The sequence below is a fragment of the Stegastes partitus genome, unplaced genomic scaffold, assembly GCF_000690725.1.
Source record: "Stegastes partitus isolate 25-593 unplaced genomic scaffold, Stegastes_partitus-1.0.2 Scaffold914, whole genome shotgun sequence".
NCBI lineage: Eukaryota > Metazoa > Chordata > Actinopteri > Pomacentridae > Stegastes > Stegastes partitus.
Window position 1 is genome coordinate 234,814 of NW_007578645.1, and position 15,554 is coordinate 250,367.

Sequence of the window (15,554 nt, forward strand, 5' to 3'; positions counted from 1 at the left end):
CCAGACCCAAACAAACACTGATTCGGTAGCTTGATTGCAGGTTTAAATCATAGATAGATCAGTCGTGGAGAGGTTCATCTTGTTCTTAGTAACTCTCAGGAAAAAAAATTCAACGTACAGCTCAAACATGGACGTGGAGTTAAAGCCAAAACCGTCTGCTTAAAAACTGACTTAAATTCACAGCATGATTCTGATTGTGGATTCAGACAACAATCTGTGATTAAACATCAAGACCAACCTCTATCCGCGGTCTGTTTTCAAATTTTGTACCTTTTACTTGAGCATCATTTATTTTTTGATGGATTCATAAATTAATGAAGAAACAAAAGGTTTCTTCATTTTCTAATTTTACATTCTCAGTCCTTCCCTTCAAGTAAACACAATCTGTTGGATTCAACCTCAAGTTACCCTTTTAATGATCGCTCCTCCTCCTCAAAGCTGAGGAAATGACACAGTAATACAGCAGGGAAAGAGCCCTATGATACGGGCATTTCGTCTGGCAGTGCATCACAGACAGTCTAATTGATGCTGATTTAATAGCCTCTTAATGTCACTTGAAGGTCTGGCAACAGCTGCTATTATAATTGGCTCTGGGGAGACAAGTGTGGCCCGAGCAGGCAGACCGGCGAGGGGACTTACACTACGCCGACCCCTCTGTCATGTCTGGATACAGCAGCAAGTATGTGTGTTGACTGTGAGGAGGCCACGAGATGTGAATTCAGGGGGTCACGGGACAAGAAAGAAGAAGCTGAGAGAAAATCCCGATCAGCTGCTTGTGAGGGACAGACAGTGAAGCCTCTCCCCGTTGGAAAATAGATCTGACGACGGGTGCATCTACACAGGATTAGGGGGGTCAACAGGAAACACAAGGGCTCGCCTTGCAGGAAAGCTACTGCAAACCACAGACAGGATAAGTGCACAAACAGCCATCACAGCATCTAATCATGTGGTCACAAAGCAAATGCATTTAAAAAGCAACATCATCTTTGTGCTACACAGGCGTTTTGTCAGCTATAGGCCGCTTTCCTGGGCAAGGATTAAAGCCAGCACTCCATGCAGACACAGATCCTGCACCAATCTGTGCCATTTCAGAGCTAAAGCTGCCACAACAACAAAAGCAAGCGATAAACTGCATTTAGAGTGACAGCACGATTGATCTGTCCACAAGTGGGCTGATTGTGGGAGCTGTTGGCGGGGCCTGGAGGCTTTGCAGATCAATCGAGCTGTCAATCCAAATGCAGTTTAAGATCACAGTTAAAAATCAACAACAGGGCAGACACAATGTTTGAATGGGATGTAATGTCACATTAGCATAATTAGCTCAATGTTGCATCTGTTTTCAATCCTGCCGTACAATCCAGTAACTTACACTGAGTCATAAATTGACTTTCTGACACCTGTTTCATTGCATACAAAATGATATCTGCCCTTTCACTGTGTTGTTACTGCATTCTGGTTCAGCAATCTGTGCGCTGTAGCACTTGGTAGCACATTTATTTCACTTTCTGCAACACAAAGCCAGCTAGCAACAGGGCTAGGGCTACGCTATTGTCTTCACTGGCTTCACAGCTGTGGCTAACCTTAAGTGACCACACCTAAAATTTGTTATTAATTTCCCTCTGGCTGTTATTTGTAAATGAAAAACACAGTTTTGATTAACAGATACTTTCACATTGCTGTTTCAAATAACTAAACATGGCAGCAGGTAAAACTTCACAGTAAAGAACAGAAAAAAAACAGCTAAACTTCTGCTAACGCTAGCTAGCAGTGCAGATTTCAGTAGAGGCCATGTCATTTTTTGACCCTGGAGAATTTTATGTGATTTGTCGGTTATACAGCATATAAAATGCATGTTTAAGTTTTTTAAATTGTAACAATATTTTATTTTGAGTTCAGTAGAAATATGAATAGTAGCTAGACAGCTTAGCTGAGTATTAGCTAAGTTAAGCTAGTAGTTAGCAGTCACTCTCATTCTCTCACAGCTTAAGAGAAAGATTTCTTAAAGTGATAAACAGTAATTTAACATGTACAGACCACGACAAACTATTAGAATATAACTTACCTGGAAAATTTCATTTCCTGTTGCTTGGTTTTGGCATTTTTTCTCATTAGAAGATCTGAAAGCAGCACAACAGTCCAAGAGCAGGTAAATTGTGCTGTTTCAACTGGTCACATGTTAGCAAAGGTTCATGCTAGCAAAGTCACATAAGCTTTAGCTCGCTATCACTTCATGTTTTGTTTTACTTGATGTGTAAAAGCAAATATTTGCAATGTTGAGAAGCTTGCAGGACTGCTGTTGCTGTCGAGAACAAGATCCCCCTAAAATCTTGTCATTTTTGAATTTCAGTTTTTAATGCAGATTAATCAAATGAATTGTAATGTGCCAAGTTAGTCAAGTTTAGAGGTGGATTTCTTTGATTTGGGCAGAACCAGGCGAGCTGTTTCCCCCTCAGATCAGTGCATACTAAAATAGTATGTAACATGAGGTCTGATCCAAACGTAAAATGTGTGTCAAAAATACCTGAATTTATTTGTATTATCTGGGGGAAAAAAAGCCTTTTCAGTGTTCTTTTCCATCCCCAAAATCATATCAAATCAAATCAGGCGATTGAAATGCTTGGAAATTAGCGGAATAAAAGCTCAGGGGAGACACAGGAGGGTTTTTAAAATAATCTGTCCATTCAGGAATCAATTTGTTCTACTCTGAGTGCTCCGTACGTCAGCGGTCAGAGCTCTCCTCCAGGAATGGCGTCTGGCTGCAGAGAGCCCAACGACTGCTGTGTTTGCTTTTCTAATCCGATTTCTAAAGGAGGAACACAACAGGTGTGCAGGCGGAAAAGATATTAATAAATCAATACTGGCTGGTGGCAAGATCACAGCCTCTCTTTGTCATCTATTAAATATTAATTTGCAGTGACACTGATATTTTTCCTGAGTGATGGAGGTTAAATTATAACTGGAAGTCCTCAGCCCTCCTCTGGTAAACAGTGAGGTTTTTAATGGTATTATCAATTTGCGGTTACCCACTGCCTGAAAGCGTTTACTCATTATGCCTGAGCTCAGTCTTCATGCACTCCTTGACAAGAGTAATGAGCTAGAAGAGCAGTGTTTTGAATTAAATCTGCATCAGTTCAACAGAAAGGGATGTTTGCATGGACTAGAACTTCTCACTAAAGTTTTAAAATCTTAACAAAAAGATAAAACCTGCTGCCCTCTGTTGGATTTTTCCAGTTCTTTAGCCAAAAACTCATGACATAAATGCATCTGTGGGAAAGAAAGACTCAGTTGTGCTCTTCATCAACATCATCCCTGCAGCTTCCCTCATCTCAAAATATGAAAAAAAAACCCTAACCAACAGGGTTTGCAGCTTCGATCTCTGCCCCTTTATTAATTGTGAGAGCGCTGCTAATGATCATCTGAAGGGCTTTCATTTTCCAATTCCCCCTCACAACTTCCTGTGTTCATAAGACTACTCAGCTCACACGGTGCGGTGTTTGGCTCATTAGACTTCCTGTCAGCTTGTGAAAACAGTTTTCCTGCCACATAATTTATCTATTTGGATACCAGTGGCTCAATAGTTAGAGCAGCTGCCTCTAAATGAAAAGGACAAAGGTTCAGAACCTGCTCTGACTCCGTCGGCCTGTTGGTGTGGAGTCTATCCCAGTTGACTTAGAGAGAAGGCAGGGGACACTCAGTCTATCACAGGGCCACACTTAGAGACCAAGCACACTCACATTCACACCTACGGACAATTTACAATCACCAATTAACCTCAACATGTTTTTGGACTGTGTGGGAGGAAGCCGGAGAACCTGGAGAGAACCCACACTGCACGGGCAGAACATGCAAACTCCACGCAGAAAGATCCCGGGTGTCCTCACCGGGATGCAAACCGGCGACCTTCTTGCTGCGAGGCAACGGTGCTAACCACCAAACCACCTTGCAGCGAATTGAGATTATACATACAAGTTTTTAAACTGATTTTATCCTTACTAAGTACAGGCCTACCACAACTTAAATCCCTTGGCTTATTTGACTTCCATCTCCTCCTCTTCTTCTTCCTCTGCTCACTTGCTTACTTTGTGCTGCTCTTTCACCCTCATCCTCCTTCTCATTCCTCCACTCGCCTTTCTTTGGCTGTAAAGTGAGTCGACTGATGGCCTGCAGGAACATATGCGGCTACACCGTACATCACTGTGCATGGTTGGAAGTATTAACAAGGAAATCCTCGACAGGGGTGTGAAGAAAATATTCCTGACTTGTTAAACTAAAGAAGTTTTGTATGTGTGGAGTGGGTGTAGACATACGTTTTTCTCTGTCGGCAAAATGCCTGTTTTTGAGAACACTCTCTCAGAAGGAACAGATGTTGCCACAGTACACAGTCTCCCCTCCATCACCTTCACCAGGTGGGGGAAGACTGAGGCCTTGGCCTGCCACCAGCTCAGTGGGTCTTCTGCTCTCAAGATACCATCGCATCTCCATTGTAACATCAGCTGTGGCACTAAATCCTCACATGTGATTGGCCACAAGGCCGCCATGCTGCCAATCAAAACAAAGTTCTACCGTGAGCTGAGCTGAACCACTGAGCAGCGGGAAAAAAAAAAAAAGTTGAGAGTTGGCTCTTCTGATTCACTGTCCAGCTTTTGCACATGACACATCACTACAGACTGTAAACACTGCACACGCTGTTTGTGCTCAGGTGGCCTTTATTTTGGTAAAAGAAACGAGAGGTGTGGGTGAACAGTCGGATGTTTCCGTCTGACTTTTTCCGCTGCAGCATGTGAATCAAACCAAACTGTCAGAGGCTCTAATTTCTACATGCAGTCTGTTACGATGCCACTTTGAATGCATCCAAAATCCATCATGATAGTGTAAACAAGTTTAAAAGAGTTTAATTTCACACAGACATAATCAACACCTGTTATATTCTTTTGAATCATAAAATTGTAACATTATTCATAAATTACTACATTTAGAGTATCTTCACACTTTAAGCAAATAGATGGTTTCATTTCTTTCACAACAGTTTTATACAAGTCAACGTTCAAGACTCATGACTTGTGGTGTGCACTTGCAGGTTTGAACCTCTAGATGGCAGAATCTCAGCAGGATTTCAAGTTCTTCAATCTGAATGAGCCTTTTGCTGCAACATGTTATAAACCTGAACTTCATATTTTTATGTCATCCTCTGTGTTGTTTTGTTATATCTTTCTTATGCTTCTGTTACTGTGAATTATCATGAACCACTCATCAGAACCTGTCACCATAAGTGTTCTGTTTCATTGTACCAGTGATCGTTATGCAGTTATTATATAGTTGCGCTTTTTTAATCTTTCCTGTGAAATAAACATGAGGCTTATTTGGTCTGTGCAAAAAAAAAGAATTATTAACAAGTCCTACAGCTTGAAGCTATAGTTTGAAAAATATGCGTTGACCAACTTTCTACCTCTGATCTGAAAATACATCTCTGCAGATGCATATATTAAAAATCATATATGAATAACACTAACAACAAACTGTTTTTCTCTTCTCAGCATTTAAGACAATAGCATAACTAATTTTATAAATGTTATGACATGATAAATGGGTGAAACTGTTCACTTCAGGATGTTATGATGACTTAAATACACCTTGACTAGACCAAACATGAGTGCATTATACATGGAAGCTCTTTATCAAATGGTGTGACGCACAAACGCCACACCTTTGTGGGTGTTGGATTTGAATTGACAAATGCTGTTGCTTAAGACCGACACGACTGAACAAAGGATTTCTCATTTGTCTTTGTATCTCAGTTTCACATCGTTACTGGTAGGAGGTTGGATGTAGGTGAGGGAGGCAAGAAGATAAGTTAGTTAGCAATGATTAAAGACACCCATTATAATCCTTTACATCTCTTTTATCTTCTGGCTTTTTCTTGACTGTATTTGTTATCTTGTGTTATTAAGTTATAAGCAATCACTCATTTTCTTTGGAAAATGCACTTAAGATGTTTCTAAGTCTTGACGTTCTCCCAAAGCTCCGTGTTAGTACCAGTCAAATCATTTAAAAGACATCTTTTTAGAAAAACTAAACCATCCTGATGAACACTGGTGCAGTGCTGGGGTGTCGTCTGTGATTGCACCACTAGAAGTCGCCAGAATCCCATCAACAGGGTCTCAGTACTTTTCCAATTAGGTTTGTGCCCTTCGATCACATTCACACATAAAATAAAATAAAAATCCCCACATTGTTGTTTTTGGTTTTTATCACAAAATCAAACATCCTTTGCCTTCAGTCATTTCCGTGTCACCATAAATCTAAAACAATGAGCACATTAGAATGTTTATGTGGAGATTTTTGTAAAGCTGGAACCACTTTTCCAAATGATTTCTATTCAGCAGCAGTGCAAAGTGTAAAATGTAAAATCACGGAGAGCAACACGACAGCATCAGGCTTCACACCATGGAAAGGAATGTCACTGCAGACATACAGTATATCTCAGTATACCAGTGTATCCAAAATAAATAGAGGCCAGTATAAGACAGGAGTGGTGAACAGAATCCATCGGTTCATGGTGGGTTTTATTGGGCTCCCTTCTCCTTCTTGTACCGTCTCATGTGTCCTGCTATTGCGCCAGCGATCTCCGTGTTTCTTTTGTTCTGTCCGAAATAGTCCACAAACTCTCCTTCGGGATCCACGAGATACATGATTATTGTGTGATCGACCTGAAGAGAGGAAAAAATCAGACAATTGTATGTCTTCACGGAAAGAAAATCCATGTATTTATTTTTTCTACATGATCCTGCTATTGAGAGCCAGCTACAACTCACGATGTAGTCGTTGTCTTCATCCTTGGGCCCCTGACTGTAGTACACTCTGTAGGCTCTGGAAACCTCCTCAACCTGAGACGTCGTCCCCGTCAGACCAATCAGCTTTGGAGAAAACTCTGAAAAATACATAAAGAAAACAGAGCTCTAAAAACACCATAATGAGGATTTAATGAGACAAGATAAATAAGAGTGCTGTCCCATAAAGCACGTTGTTTTGTGGGAGGTCCAATAGGTTCTCACTCTCCAGTATGAAAGTGCTTCAAAAGAAATGCAAGCTGGCTCCTGTGGAAGAGGTAGCAGAGGAGAGGACTCTGTCCAGATTCAGGGCCATCATGAGCAATGCCTCCCATCCTCTGCATGGGGCCTTCATGGAGAGGTTCAGCAGTAGACTGCTGTCCCAGGGCTGCTCCACTGACAGACTGAGGAAGTTTTTTTGTCCCTTGTGCCATTAGATTGCACAACTCTCTGACTTAGCAATTAAGTAATTTAAATTTTTATACTTGGCTGTTTGGCAACATTTTAGTAACTTAATTTGTGGAACTGTGTGAATGAGAGCAGTTGACAAACAATGTAATTTCCTTTGGGATCAATAAAGTTGCTATCTATCTATCTATCTATCTATCTATCTATCTATCTATCTATCTATCTATCTATCTATCTATCCTGACTTTTTTTTGGTTTATTGTGGTTAGGGATGCAATTTGAAACCATTTCCTTAGTCGACAGTGAGCCCCGTTAACAATCAATACTCGTTTAAATGACAGTGAATGTTTTTTTCCCATGTGCTGATAAAACTCATTTTAACAAATGACAAATAGTGTCACAGCAACTTTACCAGTCCAGGAAACCTGTCAGTATTTACTGCCACCTCTAAAATGTATTTACACTCAGAGCAGAGCGTCGCTGACACACTTCATCACTTTAGTTAGAATGTTGTTTCTACACCTGATGTTTCAGCTGCTTCAACATGTTTGAACAAGGTACATGGTACAGATTTTGCTCTTTGTGTTGTTCACACTTATTCTGAACATATTTTGCCAAACTTCTGTAACAGGAAGAAACCTGCTGCACCTGAAAAGTGGATGAGTCAGTCCTTGTCGTTTCAGGTGGAATGGAGGAAATGTGTTGCTGCACCATCTCACATTTCATTCACTGCTTTTAGTACAGCACCGATCTCTTGTTTCACTTCTCTTTCACTTGCCAAGAACAAGCTTCAACAAACATGATTTAATGTGACGTGTGTTCAGTTATCATCAGTTTCTCTGCTCATTGTTCAATTCAGGTATAAGTATGAGAACATTTGGTCATTTTTCAGGAACATTATGACAACATGGAAGCAACTGCAACTTAGCATGAAAGAGGAAAGACATTTTTTTTTTGCTTCTTCTGCATCATTTTTCTTTTTAAAATTTTTTTTCTCAGTTTATTATTATTATTATTCTCTCTATTTATCATTATACCAGCTTAATTATTATTATGAGTGGCAGTAGTCTGTAACTTAGCGCATATACTGATGATAAAGAGATCATCAAATTCTATTGATGTTAGAGGCCTCAAAATGTGGTGAATTGTAGACCAAAGACTGTATTTTTACCTCAGAAATATACACTTACAGGAGCTTTCTGGGGCCTCAAGACAACCACATTTCATAATTCTGTACTTTTTTTGAAAACAGCTAGCACAACTTAGTGCTGGATCCCAAATAACAAGTAAACAAAATCTGAGACAGTGCAGCCACACTGTTATATGAATTGACACAGACTGACAGTGATCTATCTCAATCATTACAGCATTTTTAAGTTTATTATTTAGCTGCAACACCTGGACATGAGCATCCCCTGCCTCTATGCACATAATTACCTGCACAGGTGCACTCAGGTATTTTTCTCCGCAAAGGAAAGTATACTTTGTTGAGAATTTTGTAGAGAATTGTTGACCCACAGTTTGCTGAATGTTTGCCACTGTGACTTTTTACCTTTCACGTATGCAGCCATGGCCTCTGGTGTGTCCCTGTCAGGATCGATGGTGATGACGATCGGTGTTAGGTTAGGAATAGACTTTATTTTGTCTGTGGAAAAAGATGTAAATTTAGTCAAATGAGGCCCTCAGGCATTAAACGTTTGTCGCGTCTTAGAACAAAAACAGCTTTTATTACCTATTTCCTCCACCACCTCGATCATTTTCTCGATCTCATCTGGGCAGATGTCGGGGCAGTGAGTGAAGCCAAAGTAGATGAGGACCCACTGACCGAAGAAGTCCTCACTCTTTGAAGGCTTGTTGTTGTGATCGATGAGCGAGAACGGACCGCCCAGCGCCGCTTTCCCTATCGATTTGGTTCTTTCTTTTTCAAGCACTGCAACACCACACAGAGTTAAAAAGGCAGGTTATTACTGCTATTTACCAGACTTTTACGCTAAAATCTGAGCTTCAACTATAAAACTATTGCTTTATTCAATAAATCCACTACCTTGTTTGGAATTCTACCATGACCCTAATTTGTGGAGTACAGCACATTAAGCAGTTAAATACTTACACTCTTCCTTTTCTTGCTTGAAATATTTCATCGTTCCCAGCAGAGCACCTCCGATAGCAAATGTTATTGCTAAAGATTTCCACGTCACTGGCTTTAATGTGGGGACAACAAGAAAAGAAAAGGCACATTAACAACAGGAACATTATTGTACTGTATTTACATTTCAAGACAATTGCTTTTTGTTGATTCTCTCCTTGCTAATACACTCTTAATAAAATCTTTTTTACAGCTGACTATCCTCTGGGTCAGCCTCCATTTAATGTCTTAAGTACTTTTTGAGTTTAAGAGGTGATTCTATGCGACTAATGACATTGTTAAAGTTAAGTATTAGAAGCCTTGACAGGAGTCACATTTTAAGCAGAAATGTCTTTACCAAAACCTTTCAGTTAACGTCGTCATTCTTTTAACAGGTTTAATTAAGTGTTAACTGCACATCACCATTACATTTAATGATTCCAGTCTGTTTATGTGGCTTAAACTTTACCCACATGAATATGCTTCAGTTTCTTGCTTAGAGAAAACCCCTCAGGTTGAGGATCGAACCTACAACCCGAGGGCCAACTCACTCTTATTGGTCGACAAATGTGAAACTCTATGTGGTATTGAGCAACAGGTTGCAGCTTTTATGTTAACAATAATTAAGACAAAGCAACATGTAGAAATGCAGGCATAAAATATCTGCATTCGCTTTAGGATTGATTGTAGTGCATGATTCACTATTGGACTGCTGAAGCCACCAGATGTGGTTGCTGTTCACTGCATTTACAACATTTGAACTTACTGCATCGTGACAGATAAAATGAACTGTATGTCTTCAATCCCAGACATGTCCTTGCCCTGTATGACAGAAGCAACCCTCAAGACTGACCTGACTACATTTCTTTCTAGCTGGATTTCAGTGAAGCCCCGTCAAACTGTGAGGCTAGAACTTTAACACACTTTAACACTTACCCCAAATTTCTTGGATTTACCACTTGATGGGGGCTGTGAAGGCAACGAGGAAAATGTTCTCGAGCAGTTCTGACTGAGCCATTGTGTTGTTCTGCCGGTGTGTTGCTGGCTCACATTCGCCTGTTAATGACCAACCATGGGAAAAAGAGAAATGATTGGAGCGAAAGTCATATATATCAATATAAAGCTTTCAGCGTCTGTTAAACTTTTAAAAAAACAGCATCGAGGCATCATGCCAAACTTCATTCAAACATTTGCTTAAGGTGGTGGTGCTGGATGGAGAGCCAGGTGGTGCAACTGGAGATGTTTTCTAAATTATTAATAATCAAGGTGAGACACGGCAGGCAAATCAACATGTTTTTTTTCTCACTCACTGGTCGGTTTTGAGACTTTTTGCTTCCAAAACATGTCTAATTTCAGACTAAAACATAAAAACTTGCAATGCCGAAAAAATAATATTCAAGTAAATAAACTTTCCAGGTGATATGTATGAGTTGAAGATTATGACTTTTCCAAAATGACTTTTATCTAATTCTCTGAACCAAAATATCCACTTTAATAACATTTACACATGCCAGACTTTCCAGTATCATCCCTATCTGTATTCTGAAGGGTTTTACGGAGGGGTTTTGTTCATATATTTTAATATTTCACTGATTTATAAATTATTTTATTACTAAAAACATGGGGGAAAACATTCCTGGCTGTTGACAGTGTCTTCTGATTTATGAAGTGATAAACAGATCTGAAAACTTCCTCTGTAAAACCATATGTACAAGAAAATATGTAAACATCAAAAAGCATTCTTATTGTAAATAATTAACAGGGGAGGTTTAGTGCTAATATCTAGTAGTCAAACATGTTACCCTATATACCTATAATGGTCTTTCAATCCAGGCAACTACTATGGATAGCACCTCAAGTAATTAGCTGCAAAAATTAGACTTTGCTTTATAACTCTGTCATAAAACACGTTTAGGTAAACGAAGATGAAATTAGGGTTTTAACTTGGTGGTTTAAATGCATGCAAAGCTGATAAATGGCGATAAAATGTTAAAGCTGAGCTAGCTTAGAAATGTGGCTCCACAAATGAGAACGTTAATTGAGCTACTTTCTGAATGGAGTCTGGTGTTGCCTCTGATGTCAGCAGCTCCTAGCTTTGACCTACCAGGTAGCAGTGGAGTCTCTGCGCTGACAGCGTGTGTTTCAGTCCGGCTTCTCTCTGTAAAACACTGTGCGTGAGTCTGACGGCCCGGTTCTGTAGGACTTTGCTGTGGATCAGCCGGCAGCCCAGGCTGTGATAGAAAACACTCAGAGCCATGGTGGACCTTCACAGAAGCGCTGCGGCGACAAGGAAGCGGCAGCTATTTTGATAAAACGTGATAAGTCAAGGGAAATACGGTATTCAAACTACTGTTCTGGGGTCGGTTCTACTATATCAGTATTATTTAAATAGTCCATTTGATACTAAACAGGCTGCTCTCAGATCAGTGTTGGTAGCGGTTACTAAACACAGGAAGTAGCGTCTCACACGTCTTCTTCTACCATATATTTAGAGGTTGTGCTCTCTGCTTCCCCCTACAGGAAGTTTAGTGTTAAAGCATAGGCTGTATAAGAAGAAGGATGTTTAAAAAAATAAAAAATCGTATTATTCGTATTAATAATAAGACCCCAGTGAGGATCAAGCGGTGTATAGATAATGGATGGATATATATATATATATATATAATTATTATTATTATTATTGGTAGTGGTAGTAATAGAAGTATTTCCATTTCCTGAGGAGACCTTTAACAGCAGATACATCAGACCCATGACTTGCAACTGAGACCAAGCTTTCTGACACTGGGCAGCACATTTCTCTCTAGAATACCGTGATAATCTTGAGATTTCACTGTACTCTGTGCAGATTCAAGACACCCAGTGCCAGATGCAGCAAAGCAACCCCAGAACACAACAGAGCCTCCTCCATGTTTCACAGTAGGGACAGTGTTCTGTTCTTGATGTGCTTCATTTTTGCCTCTGTGAACATAGAGCTGATGTGCCTTGCCAAAAAGTTCCAGTTTTGTCTCGTCTGTCCATGGGACATTCTCCCAGAAGCTTTGTGGCTTGTTAACATGCAGTTTGGCAAATTCCAGTCTGGCTTTTTTATGATTTGTTTTCAACAATGGTGTCCTCCTTGGTCGTCTCCCATGAAGTCCACTTTGGCTCAAACAACGACGGATGGTGCGATCTGCCTTACTTAAAATAAAATAGAAGAATTACTGTGGCAGAAGTGAGCAGCTTCACTCCTTAACAGAGTCAGCCAAAATTTCACACATGCANATGAACCATTTTAAAGCAGAAAGAGGTTATTTTCATTGGCTTCTAAATTTAAACTTTGACACAGACACGAGTCTTTAGAAGTTTAATCAACAACTGGACAGAGACTTTAACAATATTACAAAAGGAACATTCGTGGTTCAAGAATTTCAGTCAAAAACAAAACAAACAGGAATGTTTTGTCAGTCAAAAAAGGCAAAGAGTGGACGTCTAAATAGCATTTTGACAATGTGAAGGCCAGTCTGATCTCAGCTCCTTATTGATGTAGTAGTAAAGCCAGGCCACAAAGGGGAACACTGTGATGGCAACAGCTGTGGAGACTCTGAGCATCCCAACAGGAGCTCTGCGGGAGAGGAGACAAAGACTCTGTAAGGTGACACATTTAATCAGCAGCGTACATTTAAAAAACAAAAAAAAAAAAAAGAAGGGTGTGAGAATAAACATTTGAAATGGTTGCATTCATAACATCACCTTCCAGAGTGGCGACAGAGGAGAAGCCAAACGACGGTCAACATGAGACCAGAGAATTCTCTGGAGATGGAAAAATAAATTACATGCACAGTCATCTGCTTTTTTAAAACCTGATTTCAAGTGTATGGGCTATTTTGTGGACATTATTGTAATTACATTTTTTATTTATTTATTTAGAAAAATTTCTTTCATCTATGATGTTTGGTACGGTCCTCGGTCGTTGCACTTGTTCTCCCGTTTTGTGATAAAGACGGTGGCAGCTTTTGTGAAGTCTTGAGATCGAGTTGAGACTTGTGTCACTCGAGGGATAAGGGCGTAGTTGGAGTAAATTTGTTGAAATCTTGTGCAGAAGAATTCTTGTATGTCATTAGATAGGGGTGCTTCTTCTTCTCTATTTGTTTGGTGTGTAGTGTTACGAATACATTTTGAAAAAAGGCACATTTTTGAGTGGAGGGGCGACTATAAGTGTAACACTGCATATATAAGGCTTGTGATTTGAAGGTAAATCTGTCAAAATTAGGTTTTAATGATGAAAGTCTTGCAAAAACAGTGCTTTTAGATCACGTCCGGTGTACCTGCCCTCCTCCTGCTGGAAGATCTGTGTGACTTTCTTTTGGTAAATGGTCCATCCTAGCATGGCAACGACTGCGCTGGAAATCATCACATGGAGATCAGCAACACGTCTCCAGGGCAAAGTCTCTGCAATGCAAAGAGAGGAAAAAATGCTAAAAAGCAAAAACTGACGTCTGCTATCAGCTGTACAGTCATGATAAAGCCACTTGATGGTGCTATGAGCTCCAAAGAAAAGCACTAGAGTAGAGTTCAACAGCCTGATGTTAAGTGTGGAAAACAGGAAACTAAGAAAGTGGGCAAGTTCATGACCTCTGATCCCTGCATGTTAGGTTTTTAATCTTAACAGGCAATGTATCTAAGCGAAACATGACAGTGACTAGCTGGTACTGTACATCTAAACTTATGTCTGTACCTGTCACATGAGAATTCAAGCCAATAAATGCACACAGGGCTGCAGGAACACCATAACCAACCTGCAACAGGAGCGTGGTGTTAAACAAACAAACAGACAAACAAATCTATCAATATATAAAATAGTTTGCTGAATAGCTGCAGTTCGTACCATCCATAAACCAGCGTCTGGATCATTGATCTGCAGGAAGAGGTCGAGACACAGTTACTGATCACAATTCACAGAGCTGCAGAGAAAACACCTCCAAATAAACACACTCACCTGTACATATGATGCGAGAGCGAAGAAGAGAGACATGAAAACGTTGCAGATTTGCCAAATCACACACAGCCATGACTTCTTCTCGCTGCAAACTTCTCCCATCGTTGATTGGAACCTCCCCGCCCGGCCGAGCGGGACGTACCGACGTCAGAAAGCAGACGCACTCGCTGCTAGGCTGATTAAACACTGAGGGTTCGCTCGATTTCTACTTAGTCAGACGAAATGTGTGCCGAGTAATTTGCTCCTGGACCACAATTATCAAATTATTTAAAGCTATTTTCACCCAAATGAGTTAAACACAAAATCACAACCTAGTTCTAGCTCTCTTTTCGCTCACAAATTGCTATTATAGGTGGGAGTTTATTTGTATTTTGTAATTGTATGTTGTACAATTGCTAACACTCCACCAAATGGTGCAGTTAGGTGATAACAAAACTGTTTCAACATGTAATCTCATCGAAATATCTTCTACTTTAAGAATAAAAACAATATGCGTCTCGTGTAATTGAATATATTGCATTAAATCTTGGATGATTTTTTTTTAACCTGGACGCCCCGGTGATCCAAACGAGCACACATTCACAAAGCCCGCAGTGCTGTCAAGTTAGCTCAAAGGCAGACATACAACATCCGATATATATTTACACAATAAGACAATCATGACCGTAAACTTGTGTATAATTTTTAGTTGCTTGTAGGTGAATCAGCTCCAAACCTTAGTCTCTACTTTCCTTTTGCTCTGCTGATTTTGTAAGTGACTGTATAAAATGACACAGATGCATTGTTTTGGTTGTGTATATCTGTTTTAAAATATAATCAAGTGCACGTAAAAACCTTATTACTTGCACCTATACGGCCACGTTTTGGGGAAGTTTTCTTGGGGTATTTACAAGATTTTTCTATTTTTGTCCTGCACCTGAAAATATTTTAGTAAATCCCCAGTAGTGGAAAGTAACTACGTAAAATTACTACAATTCTACAGTTTCATTTGGCAGACACTTTTATCCAAAGCGACGAACATCTGAGCGCAGATGCAACATAAGCTACTCCAGATGCTTTACTGGATATCTAATGATATCCCCATTTTCTGCTGCTTTATTGATAATTTTACTTCTGATCTGACTACTACATAGGACCAAAACGGCAAAAAAAAGTTATTAATTAAATAAATAAATGACTCAAATGCATAAAAACATGTGTTACAAATACAATACAATAA

At 39.8% G+C, this 15,554-nt stretch overlaps 2 protein-coding genes across 2 annotated transcripts; both read right to left on the reverse strand.

The window, feature by feature from the left end:
* Window positions 1-5,331: 5,331 nt before the first annotated feature.
* Window positions 5,332-11,688, reverse strand: sco1 (synthesis of cytochrome C oxidase 1). Its single transcript, XM_008293825.1, has 7 exons — window positions 11,465-11,688; window positions 10,297-10,416; window positions 9,346-9,436; window positions 8,968-9,165; window positions 8,788-8,880; window positions 6,813-6,928; window positions 5,332-6,707 (listed from the first exon to the last, which is right to left on the reverse strand). Exons 1-7 carry the CDS (start codon window positions 11,615-11,617, stop codon window positions 6,564-6,566), a joined length of 915 nt encoding a protein of 304 aa, XP_008292047.1. The 5' UTR covers window positions 11,618-11,688; the 3' UTR covers window positions 5,332-6,563.
* A 999-nt stretch (window positions 11,689-12,687) lies between these two features.
* tmem220 (transmembrane protein 220) lies at window positions 12,688-14,450 on the reverse strand. Its single transcript, XM_008293826.1, has 6 exons — window positions 14,336-14,450; window positions 14,225-14,254; window positions 14,075-14,135; window positions 13,665-13,788; window positions 13,090-13,149; window positions 12,688-12,961 (listed from the first exon to the last, which is right to left on the reverse strand). The coding sequence occupies exons 1-6, from the start codon at window positions 14,435-14,437 to the stop codon at window positions 12,829-12,831; spliced, it is 510 nt and encodes a 169-aa protein (XP_008292048.1). The 5' UTR covers window positions 14,438-14,450; the 3' UTR covers window positions 12,688-12,828.
* Between the last annotated feature and the right edge of the window lie 1,104 nt (window positions 14,451-15,554).

What these genes read in the sequence shown, in the direction of transcription:
- sco1 (XM_008293825.1), bottom strand. Translation starts at nt 11,617, where the DNA reads ATGGCTCTGAGTGTTTTCTATCACAGCCTGGGCTGCCGGCTGATCCAC. An exon ending in CAAGCAAGAAAAGGAAGAGT is followed by an intron (nt 9,166 to 9,345) that starts GTAAGTATTTAA and finishes GTGGTGTTGCAG; the next exon opens with TGCTTGAAAAAGAAAGAACC. An exon ending in ATGAAGACAACGACTACATC is followed by an intron (nt 6,708 to 6,812) that starts GTGAGTTGTAGC and finishes TCCTCTCTTCAG; the next exon opens with GTCGATCACACAATAATCAT.
- tmem220 (XM_008293826.1), bottom strand. Translation starts at nt 14,437, where the DNA reads ATGGGAGAAGTTTGCAGCGAGAAGAAGTCATGGCTGTGTGTGATTTGG. An exon ending in CTTGAATTCTCATGTGACAG is followed by an intron (nt 13,789 to 14,074) that starts GTACAGACATAA and finishes TTTGCATTGCAG; the next exon opens with AGACTTTGCCCTGGAGACGT. An exon ending in CTCTGTCGCCACTCTGGAAG is followed by an intron (nt 12,962 to 13,089) that starts GTGATGTTATGA and finishes CCTCTCCCGCAG; the next exon opens with AGCTCCTGTTGGGATGCTCA.